The sequence below is a fragment of the Pantherophis guttatus genome, chromosome 6 (assembly GCF_059756535.1).
Source record: "Pantherophis guttatus breed Tessera chromosome 6, ASM5975653v1, whole genome shotgun sequence".
Classification (NCBI taxonomy): Eukaryota; Metazoa; Chordata; class Lepidosauria; order Squamata; family Colubridae; genus Pantherophis; species Pantherophis guttatus.
Genome location: NC_142068.1, coordinates 78,958,572 through 78,981,313, shown reverse-complemented (window position 1 = coordinate 78,981,313; position 22,742 = coordinate 78,958,572). Strand labels below are relative to the sequence as shown.

General features: G+C 39.2%; 1 protein-coding gene across 1 annotated transcript in view; it reads right to left on the bottom strand.

Moving 5' to 3' along the window:
• The window catches only part of CDH23 (cadherin related 23), a 635,835-nt gene that overhangs the window by 361,785 nt on the left and 251,308 nt on the right, over positions 1-22,742 (bottom strand). The window contains exon 9 of the mRNA XM_087872188.1: positions 19,266-19,344. Within this exon, the coding sequence (XP_087728314.1) occupies positions 19,266-19,344 (79 nt within the window). The remainder of the gene's footprint in view (positions 1-19,265; positions 19,345-22,742) is intronic.

Below are 22,742 nucleotides of genomic sequence, written 5' to 3'. Positions count from 1 at the left end.
AACTGGAGTAGCGATTGAGGGCCCAAAAGATAAGATTATGTCATATATTTCAATTCTCGTTGACCTTTAATAACTCCCATGAAAGTGCTTTTAGGCAAATATCCCAGTAGTCCTCTTCTTCTATATGAAGGGGCATTTGCTGTCAAGACATCGACTGCCTGGGATTCGCTAAACGTCGAGTGAATGACTTTCATGGGACGTGAAAGGAGAACTAAGCCTATACTATATGAAGTAGATAATTTATTAATCAAAATGTGCTCTGTCAGGGCTCCTCTTGCTGAAATAGATGCTGTTGGATGTGGTTCAGAGAATCGGCAACAGACACAGTCATCATTATATAAATAGTCTATCAGCAGCTTTGACTACCTGACTGAATTTCACCTTGGATTCTGCCCCACACACTACACAGGGAGGTAGGTGTTCAGGACCACTCCCTTGTAAAACTTCTTCCTTTCTCCTGAATATCACCAAACCTGTGAAGCTTTGGGACGGATGCTGGTGATCTCCATCCACCAAAATCAGATCCAAAGCAACAAAGCGTAGAGAAGTCCTTATGCCAAAAAAAAAAAAAAGGAAAGCAGTTGTGGCAGTAATTTTAACATGAGGCAGCCAAAAAGCTCACTTCAGGATGATAACAAAACCAGGTGTACAATTTCAAGGATGGCACACAAAGAATGGATTACAAGCAGCGAAGGCAGTTACTATATTCTCAGGCTTAACACAGAGTGTCTGAAATTGCTAAAAATGCAGCATTTCTTCTATGGATATAAAAACAACAGAACCAGTGTTATTCCAGAGCAGGAAGTGAAATCCAGCAGGTTCTGACAGGTTCTGGAGAACCGGTAGTGGAAATTTTGAGTAGTTCAGAGAACTGGCAAATACCACCTCTGGCTGGCCCCAGAGTGGGTTGGGAATGGAGATTTTGCAGTATCCTTCCCCTAAAGTGGGGTGGGAATGGAGATTTTGCAGTATCCTTCTCCTGCCACACCCACCAAGCCACACCACGCCAAGCCCACAGAACCGATAGTAAAAAAAAATTGGATTTCACCACTGCTCTAGAGTGACTCTGCATAATTTCAGGCACTTGGGCAAAAAAAAAAAAAATCTTCAATGACTATCATATTCCCACCCCATTCTGGGGCCAGCCAGAGGTGGTATTTGCCAGTTCTCCGAACTGCTCAAAATTTCCGCTACTGGTTCTCCAGAACCTGCCAGAACCTGCTGGATTTCACCCCTGCATTAGACCATATTTTTCCTTCTTGGGCTTTGTTTTTTTTAAAAAAATTTTTTTTATTAAGTTTGTGAAAATACATTAAATATCATTTCTATTTACACCGCCTTCTTGGGCTTTGTTATCCCATTTAACTGTTTGTGTGGTTCAAACCTCAGTATCTTATATGAAGAAATCATTCATGGGAATTATTTTTATATATTTTTCTTCTTTCTGCCAAGAACATGCTGCTGTGGCAAATGATCTCAGAATCATTCATAAAGTTTGTCCTAACTAATACATTGTATAAAGACCATTGAACCAGAAAAGCCAACATACTATTGCATCAACTGGCGATAACCAATTATTTCAAGGCTGAGCACTCAGTGGATAATAACCAGCGGGAACTCAAGTCAACACAGCAGTGTCTGCAGGAGAGGTCAAACAGATCAATCTGATGAAGAGTGCCGTCATCATGCCACAAGCGACGCCTCTTTTGTATGTGTGTTGTGATATCACATGCATGTTCTAAAGAGGCATAACTTGGTAGTATAATAGCATTACGCTCCTTCCGGCATGTTAAAGAAAGGAGCTGGAGCCTGCAGAGGGAATAATGCAGGAACTCTGTTCTGCTATTCAATGAACAAGGGAGGGAGAAAGGAAGGAGAGGGTAGGAGGAAAGAAAGGAAGGAGGGGAGAAAGAAGGAAGGAAGGAAGGAAGAAATGATGAGAAAGAAAGAAGGAAGGCCTATGTGCCCCTCCAGACTTTATAACCGATTTTGGTCTGTTCTTTCAATGTTTCTTTAAAAATTATAGAGATTTCATTTCAGGCCTAGCTTTCTGTGTCTTATACTGTGTTTCCCTGAAAATAAGACCCTGTCTTATATATTTTTTTTGAACCCTGAAATAAGCGCTTAGCCTTATTGCCATGCGCTCAAAAGCCCGATTTTATTTATTTTATTTTTTATTTATTTTATTTTGAATTTATATACCGTACCTTCTCCCAAGGGACTCAGGGCGGTGTACAGCCAGATAAAAACATACAATACAAACATTAAGAACAATTAAAAGAATATATATTAATTTGGCCCCAGTTTAAAATGACAAACCAATTAAAAATATTTAAAAATATGTTAAGCCAGCCCGGCTTGCTGGAAAAAGAAAGTTTTAAGGGCACGGCGGAAGGCACCAAGGTCTTGGATTCTCCTTATCTCTGGGGGCAGCTGGTTCCATAGGGTAGGTGCCCCCACAGAGAAGGCCCTCCCCCTGGGAGTCACCAGCCTATGGCACCCTGAGGAGGCCCTCTCTGTGGGAGCGCACGGGTTGATGGGAGGTTGTCGGTAGCAGCAGGCGGTCGGTAGCAGCAGGCGGTCTCGAAGGTAACTAGGTCCTATGCCATGAAGCGCTTTAAAGGTGGTAACCAACACCTTGAAGCGCACTCGGAAGACCATTAGGCTTATTATCAGGGGATGTCTTAATTTTGGGGAAACAGGGTACTTGCTTTCAAGACTCCGCAAATGTTGGTAAAGACATTCCAGTCCGTTTCTTTCTCTCTTCCCCAGAGTCTCATCATGGTCTGTATCTCAACAAGTGTGAAATTTGTCAGTCATACAAGGACAAGCATTTGTACACTGCTGGTAATATTACATTGGCACAGCGTGAATATTTCCACATGCTTTAACAGTTTGATGGGTAATGGTTATGGCTGAGCCCTTTAAATTTTTATGCATCATGGAGGGCCTTAAAATGACTAGCAGCATGGGAGCTGCTCTTCTGGGGGAGCATCCCATATGGCTCAGGGTGGTAAATCTGGAACAAGTAACTGTGGCGCAGGGGTCAGTTTTATGAATTATTCAGATACATCAGGGCAAAAGCCTGAGACTAATAAAAGGAACTCAGATTCTATGCATTTTTAAACTCTAAACAAAGCACTTCCTCAAGAAGGGGTTCATTCAAATCAAGACCATACTGTCATGGAGACAGAGATATAACTCTTTCTTTTCCAGATGTGTCATTTTGGTTCATGAAAATTATCTCCTTAGTATCTATTTATGGATCAGTACATTTTCATTTTTCTATTAGGTCCAGCAGAACATTGAGGGAATTACTACTTACTGTGTATTGTATTAGTTCAGGGGCATCAAACTCAAGGCCCGGGGCTTCATCTGGCCCACGGGATGCTTAGATCTGGTTCGTGGAGCCACCCTGGAAACAGCAAAGGACCAGCCCAAGGTGCCTCTGCAGTGAAAACATAGCTCAGGGAGGACACGCAAGGCCCTCTTGGGCTCTGTTTTTGGCCGCAACGGCTTTCTGCAGCCCTCTGCCAGCAAAACGGAGGCCAGGGAGGCTATGTGCTCTCTTTTTACCATGCCCACCCTGGCCACACCCCCTTCCCCTCCCCTCGAGATCAAACATAACCCTGATGCGGCCCTCAATGAAATTGAGTTTGACACCTCTGTGTTAGTTGATGTAGGAGAAGAGCAGGCAGAGCCTGAGGGTGAAATTAGTCTAACCTGGTGCTTAGCTCTTGAATTTGAAAGTCAAGACAAGAAAAAGCAAACCGGGAAAAAAAAAAAGAATCAACAGGTTGGAGTCACACATTTTTGTCAGAGTGTGCACAGCTTTACTATGTGAGACAACCCAGCAAATAGAGGTTTGTCATAAAATAATGGTTTTATCTGCAAAAGAATATATACTATACATACACATACTATAGGCAGAGGTCAAACTATCAGCAGTTACAGCAGGGAAAAACACACGGTGAGAGAGAGACTCTCTAACAGGGCCTCTTCTTATTATACTGGCTCTTAAAGGGATAACAGCCAAAAACCTTTGCTGACTCATTCTCATCATTACATAATTGCAGCCACTGGTCAGCTCTTAAATCACCACCCTAACAATTTTTTCCTTTTAAGATGATGTGAGAAGGATAGCAGAGTTAGTGTTCTCTTTTCAGTGCTTGTTTTATTTGACTCCTAGCCCTTTTTTTCAATTATTTAAAATGTTCCTATGGTCTCACTTTATTCCCATATTCTGATTATTGTACATGCCCATAACTCTGCCCTGCAGCTTAAAAATTCCCATTTCTATGAGCAAGATGAAGAGATGTATGATCCACTCTGGAGCCCGAATGCAACCAAGGCAGCAAAACAATTTAAGATTAATGAGCTCTTTGTTACAAAGACTTCTGCTGAAAACCCAATCTTTTGGAATCTGGTAAATTCAGCAAACAAATTCACAGTGCTTTTCTAGCAATCTAATGAAGCTTCATGTGTCCCCTCTCTTCAAATACGCTGCCCACCATAAAGAGAGCAATTGTTCTTACGCCCTCCATGAAGTTTTAACTGATGAACTACATAAAGATGTAACTGTAAAATCTTCCTCAGGTTTTCTGGCTAAATAATGTCTTGTAGCCATTCAGACTGTTATTTATTTATTTATTGTTATTTATTTTATTTAAATTTGTATACTGCCCTTCTGGTGGACTCAGGGCGGTGCACAGCCAAGTAAAAAACATCCAATACAAAATTTAAAAATTTAAAAGAATTATACCCTTTGGCCGAAAATTAAGAACCTTACGACTAAAACCCATTAAACAATTAAAAAATCTAATATGTCAAAAATGGGGGGGGGTTCACGCCAGCCCTGCTTGATGGAAAAGAAAAGTTTTTAGGGCACGGCAAAAAACCCGGAGATCCGATATCCTTCGTATCTCCGGGGGCAAATCGTTCCAGAGGGCAGGTGCTGCCACAGAGAAGGCCCTCCCACTGGGGGTCGCCAGCCGACACTGCCTAGCTGACGGCACCTTGAGAAGTCCCTCTCTGTGGGAGCGTACTGGCTGGTGGGAGGCTATTGGCGGCAGAAGGCGGTCCCGCAAATTATAGGTGGTTATAAGTTATAGGTGTTTAACAGAGCTATCTGTGTTAAAATGGGCAATCTAAGGAGAAAATTTGATGCTTTCATTTTGAATGACCTTTTAAACTTTCTGTCTCTCTCTCTTTCACGCTCCCTGTATAACTCATATAGATCAAGCAACGTCTCTCAGTGGTCCTTGATTCCTGGTGATATTATCTTCATGACTACAACATGAAAGTAGTTATCATTGCCTTGCACCAGGAAGCTTTTATTTCAACTTCCCACGGACCAGGGCCTCTTAATAGTTTCCCATCAACACATTAGCCAGTTCCAACACTGCTTCACTTTTTTTCAAGTTGTATTTATGTATAACAAGTTACATAAAGCTGAGAATAAGTTATTGGTGGGAATGGAAATGTGGACAAAACTCATAATAAAATTAAATAGGAAAGCAAAAAAAATAATATTTGGCAGATAATGTAAAACAAAAATAATAATTTGAGTCTTATTATGGCATATTTCTTTATCCCCACAATTAAGTCCTACTGTATGTACTTTCCCTTATAACCAAGTCCTACCATACTATAAATGTATGTGCAGGGCGATAGCCTCAGTGATTTTCAATCTCTATTACTAGGTATCCAAATGTTTTTTTAAAAAATTATTATAGATGGCTTAAAGCAACAGAGCAATAGAAGAGAAAGGCTACACCCAGTATCTAATGAAAGTACTCCCAGATCTTCTATGAATGCTCAACCCTTTAGAGCAGGGGTCAGCAACCTGTGGCTCTAGAGCCGCATGTGGCTCTTTCATCCCTCTGCTGCAGCTCCATCAGCAGTTGGCGCCACAATTTTGAGGAGCTTCTGGTTAGGGAGGGAAAAGCATGGTGTATGAAGAGGTGACTCTATGGCAAGGGGTGGGTTTTCCGGTTGGCTCCACAATTGATAGGGCTTTCGGTTAGGACAGGTAGAGGAAAAAGGATGCCACGCTAGGAAGAGACTCTATGGTGGGGAAAACAGACTTCTGGTTGGCAGAGGAAAAAGAAAACGGAGAGTAATATACTACAATAAAAGCAAAAAAAGAGGAGAGCCTTTTGAAAAGTTAAGATACAACAAAAAGAAAGCAGAGCTCCTAAGCTCTTATTTTGTGCCCATCTTCTTTCAAAGAAAAATACTTACATATAGATTGAAACTTGTAAGGTGTCAGGATTGCAGTTCAAGGCTGATAAGGGGCCAAGAACCAGATAATTTAAATTTATTCAGGTGTTAAATTATTTGCATTCCTGGGATTGAAACAGAGATAGGCAATTAATAGCCCGTGGACGGCAAGAGATTCCAGATCTCTTTTTTTTATAGTCCCAGCAATATCTTTACACTCCAGGACTGAAATCCAGCAGCAGAATTGTCAGTTTTATCTGAGATAAAACAAGGTGCAAAATTGGCTGCTATTAAGAATTGATAAGACTGCATGTACTCATTTCATCATTCAAATTATTCCCAAAGTACAAAAGAGGACTGGAAGATTCAGCCAGGCTATATATCAGAGATGGCGAACCTTTTAGACACCGAGTGCCCAAACTGCGTGCGCGCATGCCCAAACTGAAAGGTGCGTGTGTGCGTGAATGTGTGCATGCATGAACATGCGCAGACATGTGCTGACATACATGCATGCATACGTGGCTATGCGCATGTGTGGCTATGCACGAACGTGCGCATGCGCGGACATGCGTGCATGCACAACAGAGACCTGAAGACCAGCTGGCTGGCGGGAGGCGGGGCATCCCAACACCAGCAGCGCAACAAGAGGTAAGATCTTTTTCTTTCATGAGCTTCTGTTACGTCGTTTGCAGGAAAACAGAAGCTCACAAAAGAAACGCCATGGAGATCTGACCTGGGCCGACGGCACGTGCCAGCAGAGAGGGCTCTGCATGCCACCTCTGACACATGTGCCATAGGTTTGCCATCACGGCTATATATGTTCCCCCGTGGTCTTTAGTGATGAAGGCAGGTAAAGACGTACGCTTAGTGACGTACACTACTATTACAAATGATACAAGTTTTCAAAAACTCTGGAGAATAATGCTGTTTGTCTAAAAAATAAATATAAATTACGACAAAAACTGAATTTATCTAAAAAACATTAATTCCACAAATCAATTATGCACAATGTGAGGAAGTATTTCCTTTTTTTTTTCCTGTTCTAAATTTTCTTCCACTTAATTTCATGGGGAAAAAAATCATGTTTTACTTTCTAATATTTTGAAAGGAGGAGAAAAACGTACTCGCTTATATTTTATCAACCTTTGCTAATTTGTTATTTTCAAATCAGAACAATAATTTCACATATTTAAATGCAAACCTTCACTGTTTGCCCAGGACAGGTTATTTAATCTTTTTATTCTGTACTAATATAGAAGCATACAATGGTTAAAAGACCCTCTAACTATTATGGAACTTCAAAAGGACTAATCATATTTGAATCATAAACAATCGTAAACAAAATAACACACATTTATGTTGAATCTTACACGTTTAGTTAAAGAAGGATTATAAAAATGGCTTGCATTAAACTTCGTTAATTGAAAGTAATATATTGTGAAAAGGTGCAATTTACTCCTACCAAACAGATCTATTCGCTATTTTGAAATAGTGATCATTGACTAATGTAAGCTTTTCATGGATGAATATACTACCTGTGGCCCAATATTTTCAGATACAGCTATGGAGAACAAATTTTGAAATGGTTCCCTGGACAAAAACTGAATACTGCCAGAATTTATTTGCAAGCTGATCCATTGTAAGGGAAGCTGAATTCTTAATATTCCAGACAATAGCCAAAGCTAGGATAAATCTGGAAGTGTAGAAAGTTAAAATGTTGATAGGGTATTTTGGCTTTAAAGAACTTGCCCCTATCCATTCGATCTATGCAGATGAGGAAATTCAACACAGAACTCTTCCCTCTAGGTTGCAAAATTATAATTTCTCCCGCAAAGTTGCCATACTTTTTTTTTTTTACATGCCTCTTCATGCTCGCTTTTGCCTTTGCTGCAAAGTCCCCCGTCAGTGAATTCTAATATAAGTTAGTAGACAGACAGGGGTAAAACACAACTCATGTTTTATGATTTTTACACATCACTGGCGTGGCAATGACTATCAAAATTTAAACTCCTCTTTTCATGGTAATTAATAATGCCCTGTCTGGCCCAACTTCTGATGTCTTTCCATCACATGTTGCACCTTGGAAACTGCCAAGACATCAATCTCTCTTAGCCCGGAGAGCTTCCTTAAATGAAAAATCTTATCTAGAACAGGTCATGTTATATAACAACTGACGGGCTTTGCCTGGGAAATGAAAGATGATGAGGTAGAATCCCGGGGACAGAGGCTATCTCCATAAATCTGCCAAAATTGGAGTTGTGGATTACTTTACTAGATTAATTGCCTGTCCTTCAAACAAAGCCCTGACCTCAGTGGCTGAACATCACAATTTTCTAACCTCATTTATGAGCACAAAACAAGGAATTGTTTCTACAGAGGGATGTAAGAGAAGGACATCTGTTGACTGTCCTACAGTTTATCAGAAGGGATTCAGCAAAACTAACTGATTTTCTAATTATCAACATTCAGGGTGGTTTCCTATTAAGTGATTTTTGCTAGTTCTTTTATCTTTGATGAAATTTTATGTACAGGTATTTCTCACTTATTGGGACTTGCAATGCTGTCATTAAGCAACACAATCATAAAGTGAAATGGAACATGCCCATGTCCAATTTAGGGCATCGGTTCATCAGTTCCAGCTGTGGTTTTTAAGCACATCACTGTGAGTGCAATGTCACATGATCATGACTTGCGATTTCCTGCCAACTTCCCCAATGACTTCGCTTGTCGAAAGCCAGCTGTGAAGGTCACAAGTGGCAATCCCATGACTGTGGGATGCTGCAACCATCATAAATGCATGCCATTGCCATGCAAGCCAAATTATGATCACATGACTGCAGGGATGCTGCAATGGCTGTAACATCAAAGACTGGATTTGGTGGTTGGTAGGTGAGGACTTCCTGTGTTTTCATTTTCAGTCTTAGTCTTTGTGTGTTGAGAATTGCTTTAGCCTAGGCTACTCTTAATTTACCGTACGCAAAGAAATCCAGGTTAAGATCTGCCTTGTTAATCAGATTAAAGTTATAAAAGTTTGTTTTTTTTTTACACAAACAAACAATGCATTTTTTCTGAACAGAGTATTGGCCAAGTCACAACTTTGTACAGCTTTTAGTTATCTCCAACACAATTTGTATATTTCACTTTTTGCCATAATATTCTTTCTCTCTAGTTTTTATTTTCTTTTCCTTGTTTTGTCTGATATATAACCAATATTACCATTTGCCCTAATCTCTAATCTTAATCAATTTCTCCCCCTTAATTTTCTCCAAATTAAAACCCTACAATTTGAAATCCATCATTTTTCTAATAATTAACCTTAACTCTAAGTCATCCTATTCAAATATTTCCCCATTGCTCCCTTTTCACAACATAATATAATTCCAAGTATTTTCCCTAAATCTCATTATTCCAATCACAAATATTTTTCTTTGTCAATTTATCCAAATACTACAATCAAATATCTTACTACAATTCACTTAAATATATAACATTACAATCCTTCGTTTCTTTTTCTCAAACACAAAAACTGAAAAAAGAACCAACAATTTTAGATTCATAGACCTATTTCTCCTCAATGCACAAAGAGATGTCAACTTTACAGTCCTTGGGATGCTCTGAAATTATTCAGGGATGAACCCAGTAGTGGGTTGCCCCCGGTTCGCACAGGTTCTATAGAACCAGTAGTAAAACTGATGGGAGGCTCCGCCCACTGACCCTGACGTCACTAAAACGCTTCTGCGCATGTACAGAAGCTTTTACACATGTGCAGAAGCTCCTGCGCATGTGCAGAAGAGATGCACATGCACGAGTGAAGCGAGCGCGTGTGCTTGGCCCCGCTGCGAACTGGTAGTAAAGGTAAGTAGAACCCACTCCTGGATGAACCTAAAAAATTGGTTTCCTCTGAATTATTTTCAATTATTACGCAAAACCTAGTAATATCAGGGAAAAGCATAGAAAACCAGCTGAGAAATTTCATTGGTTTAACTTCTTAAACTTCACTGTAAATCCCCCAGATATCACAGTTAAGAAAGAGACTTAGAATTCATACTGACTTTCCTTTAAATGAAATTTCAGTGACATTCTATCTTTCAGGCACATTGAAAATCCTTTTTTTTTTTCTTTTAAAGAAAAGGGGACCTTCAGCCATATCAATCCAAGAAAATAAAATAAATGTGATCGCCCAGGTGATATCTGTGTAACTGAATCATTTCATGTTGACCTTAGTCTTTTCTTGAAAAGGTTATGCTTCATCTTCTGGTTTTATTGTTTTTTCATCAAGAAAAACCTTGTATTTGTAGATGAGTTGGATATATAGCAGTTGCTGCAGTTTGTTCTGAAAGGCAACTTTACAAATTTATATCCCCCCCAAAGGCAGTATTTTCTAGTTAGTTTTTTCCCCACAATAAATACATTAACTGAATGATACCAGTAACTTTATTTTCACTGAGCTGCAATAAAGGGGGAGGGGAGCTGCAAAAATCACATGCAGCGATTAATTACTAATCAAATTCACATGCTAGCACCCATATTTAGACAACTTTCATGCACACTGCACAAATTTTCCAAACTAAGCAGAAAACACATTCATGATCTTTGCCATGATGATAAAATATGCATACATTACTGATCTGACAATAGCAAAAGTGAAACTACTTTGATGCTTGAATTACATACTTCATTGACTATTGTAAATCATTATCTTTTAAAACAAGCACATGTTGCAATTCACTTGTAGATGTTCAACGACAAAGTCCTTTATTCTCCCCCCCCATTTATTACAGTCATAGACCAGAGACCAGAACAAATAAAAACGCTCAGTAAATATACAATTAAAAATTTTAGAATAAAATAATAAATAACAGATAAAATCTATGATAAAATCCAGTCTGTCAATTACACATGGTCTAATCCAAAATTACAATCCATAAACTGTGTGGCTGTTGTGAACCAGGCCCAAGTAAGTAGTAGGAAAATCAGTCAGTGAAAAAACAAACAAACTTTATTCGAACAGTTGAGAATTACTTCATTCCCAGCATCGTTCAACTAAATTAAAGCAAATTCCTCCCAACACAAATTCCTCAGTCCTATCGCAAACCTTAGTCCAATTAGGCAAACTGCTAAAGGTCTTTCTTGGCAAACGTTCAGAAGTCACAGATACAAAAATAAATACAAGGCGTAGACAAAGAAGAAGACGAAGCTACCAACGTTGTTTTCTGGCAAAGCCCAAACGCCGTTGTTGGTCTGTTTTAAGCCTTATGGGAGGAGCCAATCATGTCTTGGCCCTACTCCCGAGTTGTCCTCTTTGCTTGAGCTGCTCTTGCCTTCTGGCAGCTCTTCTCATGCGTGCATTAGGAACAGGCTCCTCCTGTTCCTCTGCCTCACTCCTATCAGTCTCTGGAGGCTCTGGAGTCCACACCACACTCCCCGATGGCCCTGGCCCCATCTCTGCCTCTGACGCAGAGCCCTCATCCGGGCCTTCCCCAGCCTCCAGGACTGGCCCATGTTCTTCCTCAGCCTCATCGCTGTCCAACTCCACTGCCAGCTCTGCAGGCTGCTGGCAGACCACAACAGTGGCATGTGTGGTCAGTTTAATACTAAAAGGGGAAGGAATAAGCAATGCAAAGGGTTTGCCACATTTGTTGTATAAAATAGCTATGGTGGATTAGACATGTGTTTGCGACGAATCCCCAGTGCTGCTGTGCAGAATCTAGCCACTTGCACTGTAGTTATGGACTGTTCGTCCTTAAGCAGCCACTGGAGATAAGCAGTGTCGGAATGGATACCTAGCAATTATTGGAAGGATATTTATTTTCTCTGAATAAAAGGAACATCAAAGGAGTATGTGACCAACGGTCTCCACCTCTCCTGAGCCACAGGAACTGTGTCTTTCAGTCAATGGTATCTTTTTATATTTCCCGTACAGGACAGCCGATGGAAGCGCATGGCAACGTATGAGCAAAAATGCCTTCTGATGACAACTTTAGCTGACTCCAACTGGCTAAAATAGCTGGCAGGAGTAACACCATATCTAATGGCATCTGGAGCCAGAAACAACGGAGCTTTTCCTAAGTCCGTTTGCCTTTTGATGTCCTCTACCCTTTGTTTTAAGGGGATGTGGTGGCTCAGAGGCTAAGACGCTGAGCTTGTCGATCGGAAAGATTGACAGTTCGGTGGTTCAAATCCCTAGTGCTGCATAACAGTGTGAGTTCCCGTTACTTGTCCCAGCTTCTGCCAACCTAGCAGTTCAAAAGCATGTAAAAATGCAAGTAGAAAAATAGGGGCCACCTTGGTGGGAAGGTAACAGCGTTCCGTGCGCCTTCGGCGTTTAGTCATGCCGGCCACATGATCACGGAATTGTCATCAGGCAATGCTGGCTCTTCGGCTTAGAAACAGAGATGAGCACTGCCCCCTAGAGTTGGGAATGACTAGCATGTATGTGTGAGGGGGAACCTTTACCTTTACCCTTTGTTGCAAGGTTTGTTTTGTTTGATTGTAGTCCAACTTGAGTATTGAGGCTGGGGAGAAACCTAATTTGGCAAAGTTGGACTGTCCTTTATTCTTATATGCGTCAACATTGCTCCTCTAAAGTATCTCTTACTGTAATTTCAAATCTTCAGGGAAATCTGATTAAACATACTTTCAAATCTATCTCTTCCCTTTTTCCTTATTCTGGTCTCCAAGTTTCTTTTCATATTAAATTATTGGTTGTAATGTTTCGAAAGAAAATTTCCTTCTAATATCTTTCCCACAATTGCACATCGTCTAAGATTTTTGTTATGTTCTAAATCTTCTGGGTTTGAGGAAAACAGAATCCCAACATAAAGAGGAAACAGCATAGCTAACCAATAGTACCAACCAACAGCAAATTCAATAAAAGACAATATATGTACTTCAGGGTTAAAATGTTGGGTTCCTGAAAATGTTCATTACTAGGATAAGTAGCAAGATCAGTGTGAGAGGAAGATTAAGGTTTGCTGGGCTGCTTATCTATAGTAGCTTGCTCTGCCAGTCTTGATGGGATGTGTCTTCCTCCTTGATCAGAGGATGATAGTATTGTTTCTTCCATGATTGTTTATCTAGTGTTGTTTCCTATTTAATAAGTTGTTAACTGTAGGGCAGATGTATTCTAGGCTGCTTGTTTCCTTTCTACGTTTTTGGTTATATCTTTGATGTCAGTCTAAGAGCATTTTTTTTCTTAAAGAATTCTTACAAAAAGAGGTCCATCAGTATGCAAAATCATCCCTCCTCCATGGGATCTACCGTGTTTCCCTGAAAATAAGACCCTGTCTTATATTTTTTTGAACCCCGAAATAAGCACTTGGCCTTATTTTCAGGGGGGTCTTATTATTTTGGGTCATGTGGAGCAAGACGGGCTCCTCTTGCTATCTTACCTGATTTCCAGCTCTGTCTCCCTAACCCTAACCAGAGGAAATGGCGGGGACCAGCTGTGCATGCTTTTAAATATTTTCAGAGAGGGCTTATTTTTGGGGGGGAGACCCTATTTTTGGGGGAAGGCTTATTTTAGCACATGCGCTCAAAAGCCCAATTGGGCTTATTATCCAGGGAGGTCTTATTTCGGCGAAACATAGGTATAACATATGCTATGCCCATCCATAGATCCTTACAAGTAACCTAGGAAAGCTACACACTCTTCTGTACCTTATTCAGATATTTTTTGGAAATCAAGAGTAACAACTGACTACTAATTTCCACCGGCTTGTTCTAAGTTTTTGATTCAAACTATATTTTAATTACATGGCTGGCACAATGTTAAATTTTAGCAATATTTTCCAGTTAAATACATCAAGTTATTTTCAGAGATTAGCTCTCATTATATCTTTATAGATCCTTTTATTGAAAATCAATGCCTAAAGAGCTGCCGTTACATTTGGATGCACATATATTAGGATCAATTCAAATTCTTTTCTGCTATTCTCATGTAAATTAATTTCATACTTGTCACTGAATTCAGCAATGTTGCAAGGAAAACATTTATCTTATCGTGATACTTCTGAACTCATAGTCAAGGAATCTTCTTTGGCTATGAAATTCCATTTTAGAAGAGGAATTTACATTAGAAGCTCAAATGTGAACGTACTGACAATAATATCACCGTAAATACAATTCACTTTCTAATTCTGGCCAGCTAAATGAAGACATTTTGCAAAATCTATCATATAGTTCTTCAAAGTTTGCATTTGTCAGGAGATGATATTGTTTTTAAAAGGTGTGACAGCACTTTTCTCTTTCTCAATGCAGAGAACCAAAGTACAAAATGAAAGAGATTGGCCACAGATTCAAAATGCTTCATACCACGTAATGAATAGCTAACTCCACCTCATGTCAAAATCTGATGTTCAAACTAGACATGGAAAAAATATGCCACTGAGGAAATCTGCTACTTACAAGGATGTTGTACCATGAATCTGTAGTATCATTACACACGAACATACACACACAAAGAAAATAAAAGGAAAATGCTAATCAGCCTTAATCACTTGTTGCTTTGATGTAATTTGAATTTTATTTTTTTTCTGGTGAAAGATAGAATGTGATAGATCCTGAGGCAGTGATTAAGAGATTGATGTACGCGAGCAAATATGCTTGTGTTTATAAAAAGTGTGTGATCGCCTCTTACTCTGCATGTATGCAAGACTCAAGGATTATATTCAGGCAATTTTCTATAATAGGGCAGTTACATAACAGGTGGTATAGTAAAATCTGGACTATTAGAAGATCAAAGAGAGTCTTGATAAACAAAGTTATTACAGTATTTCAGAGATAGAACCTGCATCTACAGAAAAGTTTATAGGCCTTAGGTTTTTTGTATTTCAGTAAAGCATGGTTTAATTTGGGTTTCTTAGGCTTTTAATACTGAAGTTCACCAAATCTTAACATCAAATGTAAGATTTAATTCTGGAAAATCTGATTTTGTTTCATAGATTTAAATTTTGATTTAAAATGTATTTTTATTGAGTCAGAACTCACACTGGTGCTTTAAATATAACAAGAATTGAGTTTTGGGAATGCCAGGAAATTGAGCTGATTTTGAAGCAAATAGCTGAATTAATGATTGATTAACACCACGTACCAAATTATCCATACTCTGGTTCACACTTTTCATGCAACATCAACTGTATTCAGAACACATCAACAACGTCTCTTCATCATAAATAATTACGTCAGGTAAATATGTTATTATACATTCAGCAAACAAAACTCATGAGATCTCAATAAAAAAAAGTATGGATATTCACTGCAATGAATGACACTGCAAAATTCAACTAATTTCAACACTAGGTTGAAAAACATCTGGTTTAGCTCTTTATCCTGGGAAAAATATCATTTGATTTTCCATCTATGTTATTTTGCAACAAAATGTCGAATGTCAACAGAATTATATGGCCTTAGCTAGTTTATCAAATGGACACAAATCTGTTCACCCTACCTTTTTAGCATTAGTATTTTTCAGACACAATTTTGACACTGTTTAAAGAAAGCATTCAAGTCAGCTTTGTAAAGGAAACACTACAGTATTGTCCAAAGCGCACTTTTTCGATGTTTTTCAAGTAATAATCACAGCTCAGTTCAATCACCGAAGTTTCTTCTATCATAATTTGGATTTAAGATAAGAGCGGTATGGAAGGAAGTAAAAGTTGATTTCCAATCTGTCTAATAATGACTGAGACAATTTCAGAGCACATAGTTGTAATAGCTGTAGCTACTCATAAATCCTGTGGAGTATCAAGACTTCCTTCTTGACAGTGCTGATGGGAGAATCCCCAATACAAGGAAGCTTTGAGGAACAAGATGAACAGAAAAGCAGCAGATGTTTGCTAAGGGCTGGCAACAATGGAAAAGGCAGAGGAGAAGAGTTATAGCTATTATAGCAAAACAAGATAATATCGCTTCCAAGACAAAGACAATGGGGAGAGAACAGAGCTATTTCTCCTTGAAGAACAATCTGTGGAGTGAGAAGGCCCACAACTGGGGGGTTCCTTCTGAATTTACAGCTCCAGTGGTGGGACTCAGCCGGTTTGGACCAGTTCAGGTGAACTGGTAGTTGTGACCTGAGGGTGGGCCTGCCCATCCACCCTGGCACTATGCCGTCCTATTTAGTCATGTTTTTTAAGCCACGCACGTGCTTGCAAGCCGTGCACGAGCAAAGTGCATGTGTGGAAAGCCACACACATCTGTGGAAGGCCGCGCGAGCGAAGCAAGCATGTGCGCTCACATTTTCGGTGCTGGGCAAACCGGTTGTTAAATTATGGGAAGCCCACCTCTGTACAGCTCCTGCCTGGAAGCACAGGTGGAAACTGGAGCCAACAAAACCAGTTGTGGTCTTTCCTGGAACATGACACACGGATTTGTGCCTATTTTATTCTTTTAAACACTAGGGCAAATGATGAGAGACAGGAAGGCTCTTCATATATTGTCCTTGTATTTTTTTTTTCATTTGGCCCCTCCCTTCCCCTGTCTTTATTCCCTCTCTTCAAAATGTAGTTCAGATGGAAGTAAGTCTTTTCTATTGTCACGTACAGTATTTCTTAGTAAATGTACTTTTACTTAAAAATTAATGAGTTAGCATCGATTGGGATCTATGTAGTATATAGTCTATTATATAGAGAATATATTTTGCAACAAGACCACTGTATTGGGTTACTTCTGCCCTAGGGGGCCATCTGTAAACTACAAGTTGTCCAAACTACAGCAGCACAAGGAATAATGGGTATTTCTTATTGTGCCCATGTGTCTCCATTATCATGCGAATTACACAGGCTACCAGCTGTTTTTTGGGGTGTAATTCAAGGTGCTCGCTGGTGGTTACCTTTAAAGTCCGCCAAGGTTTTTTTTTCCCCATTGTTTTTGCTTGGCCATTGTGTTAAGAAGAATGGGTGTGCTCCAGATGCGTTTTTGTGAGGCCTAAAAAGTGTGCTTTTGCTGTCATTGCTGCTGCCATTTGAAACCGCTTCTCCCAGAGATAGGGAGGGCACCTACTCTCCTGAGGTTCCAAAAAGCCCTTAAAACCTGGCTTTTGGTCCCAAGCCAAAAAGGGGGAGGGGGAGGAGAATGTTGTATTGTGCTTTAATGACTACTTTTAGTGTGGACTGTTTTCTTGTACTGTTCTCAACCTTTCAAAAACCTAGTGTTAGTATTTAGGGTACTGTTTTTTTGCTCAGACTACCTCGGAGGGTTGACATCAATCTTGCAAGTCTGTAAGCGCTTCTTCCACCCACCCACCCCTGTCCTTTACTTTTCAGCGTCCCTTCTCAGATGCTTTCCATGCCCACATCCCTTCTGTGCACTCTGGCATCTGTCTATTGCCTGACCATTGTCTAGCCTGTGGCTTTTTTCTCTTCGTTCCTCTCAAGGATATTCCCACAAACTGTTACAGCTTGTTGAGATGGATCGTATTGATTCACTGATGCTAGAATGGTCAGTTTTGTTTATTGCTTTGCTTATGGTTTATTTTGTGCTCTATCTGGGGTAATTAGAAATTATGTAATTGGAATGTAGTGCAACTTACAGTACAACCTCATCAAAGGGGACAAATTCTCCATTTGGTAGACAAAATATGCTATGCTATGCTATGCTATGCTATGCTATGCTATGCTATGCTATGCTATGCTATGCTATGCTATGCTATGCTATGCTATGCTATGCTATGCTATGCTAGCAAAACTTCAATTCAATGGACTTTTACTTAAGGCAGGGTTCCCCAACCACTAGGCCATGGCGCAGTACTGGGCCGTAGCCTGTTGGGAACTGGGCCCCACAACCAGTGGGTGAGCGTGCAAAGCTCCATTTGTGCAAACTGTGGTGCACAGGAAACCATCCCCTCTCCCCCACCCCCCACACTGCCAGTCCGCAAAGCTGGAAAGGGAACCACAGACTTAAGGCTCTTCATATGCAACATACAAAATTTGATCCTCCTTGCAGAGTTTCTTAGATTAAAGTTTTACTGTTGTTTCTAGAAAGAACTGGACACCTCCTCCCCAAATAATCCATTCAATACAGGTTTTAGTATACATTTCTTTCTAATGCCCATTTTGAGTAGATGAAAATAAAAGAATGGCTGTCTTTATTTACAAATTTTTTGCTCCAAAGATCAGTGAATGTGCTTTCGACAATGCAGTATCTAAACAGACTTAACAAAAAGTAGATATTGCTGGTAATAGCAGCTTTTCATTGGGGTTCAGGACCATGGACAGCAATTCTGTAACTGAAGTTCAAAAGAAAAATCAAAAAAGCAATGATCTGAACCAATTGAAAGGTGTTTATACTAAGACAAGAAAATATTTTTGGATGCTTTGTATCCTCAAAAACTGAGATGTTTTAGGCCCAGTTTCTTTTTGGTCATTTTTGGCTTTTTCTGGATAGATTTAGAGTTGAAAAGTAACAAATAGGTTGAAGGACACAAGTAACATATAGTCTGGAAGAGATAGAAAAAGCAAGCAATATACTATAAACTATCAGGAGTTGCTTTGTTGTTAGCAATATTAGTGTCCCTGTTTCAAAATTTTTAAAAATGTAGACCATTTACAATAAAATTAGTAGATGTTATTCACATTGTTAAGAGCATATGGGAAAATCAGTCAAAATCTACTGTTTTATTAGTAAATTCTATGTACGAAATCATTTATTTTCAAATCATAATCTTTGTTACAAGAAACAATTTGGGTTTTTAAATATTTCACTGTGTAAATATCTGCTTAGAAATTCTTGTTTCTGTTTGTTTATTCATATGTTCCATATCCAGATGGCGATGGAGGAAGAATTAGCAACTATTGGGAGAACATTGCAGAAGGATTGCAAAAGCTCAAATAAAACAATAATTGATCATTTATCAATTTGTATAAATATGATGGCTTTATTTACAACAAGCCAGCCCAAACTGAGCAACTTTAGGACTTACAGTTTTCAACTCCCAGATTTCCCCAGCCAGCATGTCCCTAAGTCTTAAATGTGTCAAGTGTTGGGCACTCCTGCTTTATAGCCTAAAATCTTGTTACCTTTAGTCTAGACTGATTTTTATGACTCACCTGACACAATTGTATAACCGATACCTCTTGGCCGCCCTTTGTCTTGATCAATTGCAGTTATCATACGCACAGTTGTACCCTGGGGACACAAAATAAAAGAAGAGAATTGGCACTGCTGAATTTCCAATTCATATATTGTTTATCATGCTTGCTAAATAGTTCCATATCTAATCCCCCTATATTTCATTTCTGAATTTTTAAATCTTATTCCCGTGGTATTTATTATTTACTATTCAATATCATGAACAAATTACTAATGCTGGTTAATTTACTTCTACAACATTTGTAAAGTATACAAGGAAGAAAAAAAATCATCCTACTTATAGTTCCAAAGGGAAACATTGCTAACTATCACCAATAGCTATCATGTACAATTCAAGTCTCACTCTCTTATCTATACCATAAAGCCAATCTGGTCTAGTGGTTAGGGCACCAGGCTAGAAACCAGAACACTGTGAGTTCTAGTCCCACCTTAGACATCAAAGCTGGTTGGGTGATCAATTACTCTTCCTCAGACCAACCCATCTTACAGAGTTGTTGTGGGGAAAATAGGAGGATGATGGAGTATTATATATCCTCACTTGCCTTTTTTTAAAAAAAGATTTTTATTTTTTAAAAAATATAAATATTCCATCTTCTCTTAAACAGTGTGTCGTCGGGGTACAAATATCTCTGTACCCATCAGAATTTACAAAATCATTCACTACATTGATATTAATTCTCTAATCTTACAATTATAGTATATTAAACAATTGAGCATAGTAAACATTCATTTTCCCTCTTAATGTATCTTCTAATAAGAATATAATAATATTAAGCATAATAATAATTATCATATTGTTTACATCTCTATCTTAACATATTTTCTACTCTTTAATCTGCTTCTTTATTTCCACCTTCCATTTTTATTCTCTAACCATTGACAAAATATCATATAATATTCAGTTTATTTTTTCTCCTTAATTGCCAGCGTTAATCTATTCATTTCTGCACATTATAATATTTTCCTAATCACTTTCTCATCAGTAGGGATCTCTTCACTTTTCCAGTTTTGTGCAAATACAATTCTAGCTGAGGTTAATACATGAATAATTAAATATGTGTTTTCTTTACTATAAGTTTCAGGTAACCTTGAGTTACTCACTTGCCTTGAGTTACCTATAAATTAATAAAATTAAATAAAATTCAATATCTATGGTTACAAATGTAAATATAGATCTTAACGTGACATCAGCTTGACTTGACCTATGCACTAAGCCCTTCTCCTGCAAACCAACACAAGGAACTGAATGGTTTTATCTTTTAAAACACTTGTGAATGTGCTCCCTGAACAATCTCAATTTCTTTACCACTTATCAAATGGCCAGTGAACTGTAGCTGGAATTAGGTCACAAGGTGAGCATGTCTATTACTGTTCAAGCTTTGCTTTGACCTTATTTATTTATCTATTAATCAAATTCATGTAGCTGCCCATCCCATGAAAAGTGACTTGGATCATTTTTGCCTTGGGGGTTGGGGGGGGACACCCCGAAACAAACATGATTGGAAGCAAGTACATTTTCCCAATATATAAGCAATTTATTGGTGTTATAGTTTTTAGGACTTCTGGTAAATGATAACATAATAATGTGCATGTACTGTGCATGTTCTGTGAGATAACTATTCATCATTTTTATGCAGCACAGAGATACAGAGATATCACAGTCCATCATAAGTTATTAATTTACTTACATATACAAATTATATGCTGCCTGATGTCCAATGACTCTGGCAGCTTACAAGTAAGAAAAAAATACTCAGTAACAAATTTTTTAAAAATCATAAAGGGCCCAAAGGCAAACATAAACCCCAAAACTTCATTGGCATGGGAGCTATCCAAATTTGGGGGGAGGCTATTATTCCAAAGGACAGATGCTGTAAGAGGGAAGGAATATGTCCTGGAGGGTCCATTAGATGACACTGTTTAATTCATTGGACATGAAGCATGTCCATCCTGCCTGATTTCATGAAAGAGACAGAAACAACCAGAAACAGCAAGTCCTTCAATGTAAATCTTGTCAACCCAATAGCAAACACTAGTTGTAACTCAATCAGAGGTGGTATTCAGCAGGTTCTGACTAGTTCTGAAGAACCGGTAGCAAAAATTTTGAGTCATTTGGTCAGAACCAGTAAATACCACCTCTGACTGGCCCCGCCCCCATCTATTCTCTGCCTCCCAAGTCCCAGCTGATTGGGAGGAAATGGGGATTTTGCAGTATCCTTTCCCTGGATTGGGGAGGGAATGGAGATTTTACAGTATCCTTCCCCTACCACGCCCACCAAGCCACGCCACGCCACACCCACCAAGCCACGCCCACGGAACTGGTAGTAAAATTTTTTGAATCCCATCATTGAACTCAATGTCTTCTCTTTGGAACAACTGTTCTTATATCTTTGCAGAAGAATTAGTAGATTGAGAGGGACAGCAGTAAAACCCAGAGAGAGAATTATGATTCCAAGCCACACACTGTCTTTGTATTTAAAACTTCAACTATGCCATGGTTTTTACTGCATATTGAGAATTATGGTGTTCATCCATCTGACCAGGATCAGAATGAAATACCCTAAAGGCATTAACAATGAAACACCATTCTAAGTATTGTATTTACTGGCAGAGTCATGTTACCATTTCTCAACCAAGACTTACAGGTGACCCTTGCATCTAGTAATTCACGACCTTGTAAAATTTAACTCACATCTCTTTAAAAGCGGGATTTTTCTTACCTGGAATTAAAACAGGTCTGGGCATATATCAAATAAATCCATATCACTGACTTGAATAAGAAAGGCTCTATTTCATCTTCTTTATTTAGATAAATAAAGAGTGCATTCCATTTTGCCCCATGACAATTTCATAAAGTAAATTAGGCTGAGAAACACTGACTGGTTCAAAATTACTCAGCAGGTTTTATAGTTAGGAGTGAACTTAAAATCGTGCTTTTCTGTGCTTTTGCCTAATGTTTTAGCCCACAGGTGTCAAACTCGCGACACATTGCCATCACATGACATTTCACGACATTTTTCCCATTCGTGGAGCTGGGGTGGGCATGGCCAGCATGCGATGCTTCCATCCCACGAGCCACCAGTTTGACATTCCTGTTTTAGCCACTGTACCATTTATTTGGAAATATTTGACTGAAGATTCGTCAACATTCACATCATCATTACTTATCTATAACCTTTTTTTCCCCCACCTGTAGCTTCAACATCTTTCTTCACCTTGCAGCGAGATGGGTAGAAAACAAATTTAATAAATAAAATAAATCTTTCAGCATAAACCTGTAATAGCGAACCTGTGGCACGCGTGCCACAGGTGGCACGCAGAGCCCTCTCTGCGGGCACACAAGCCGTCACCCCAGCTTAGCTCCACCATGCATGCGGATACGCCTCCTGCTGGAAAGCTGGTTTTTGGGTCTCTGCCACATATGCTCGGGGGCG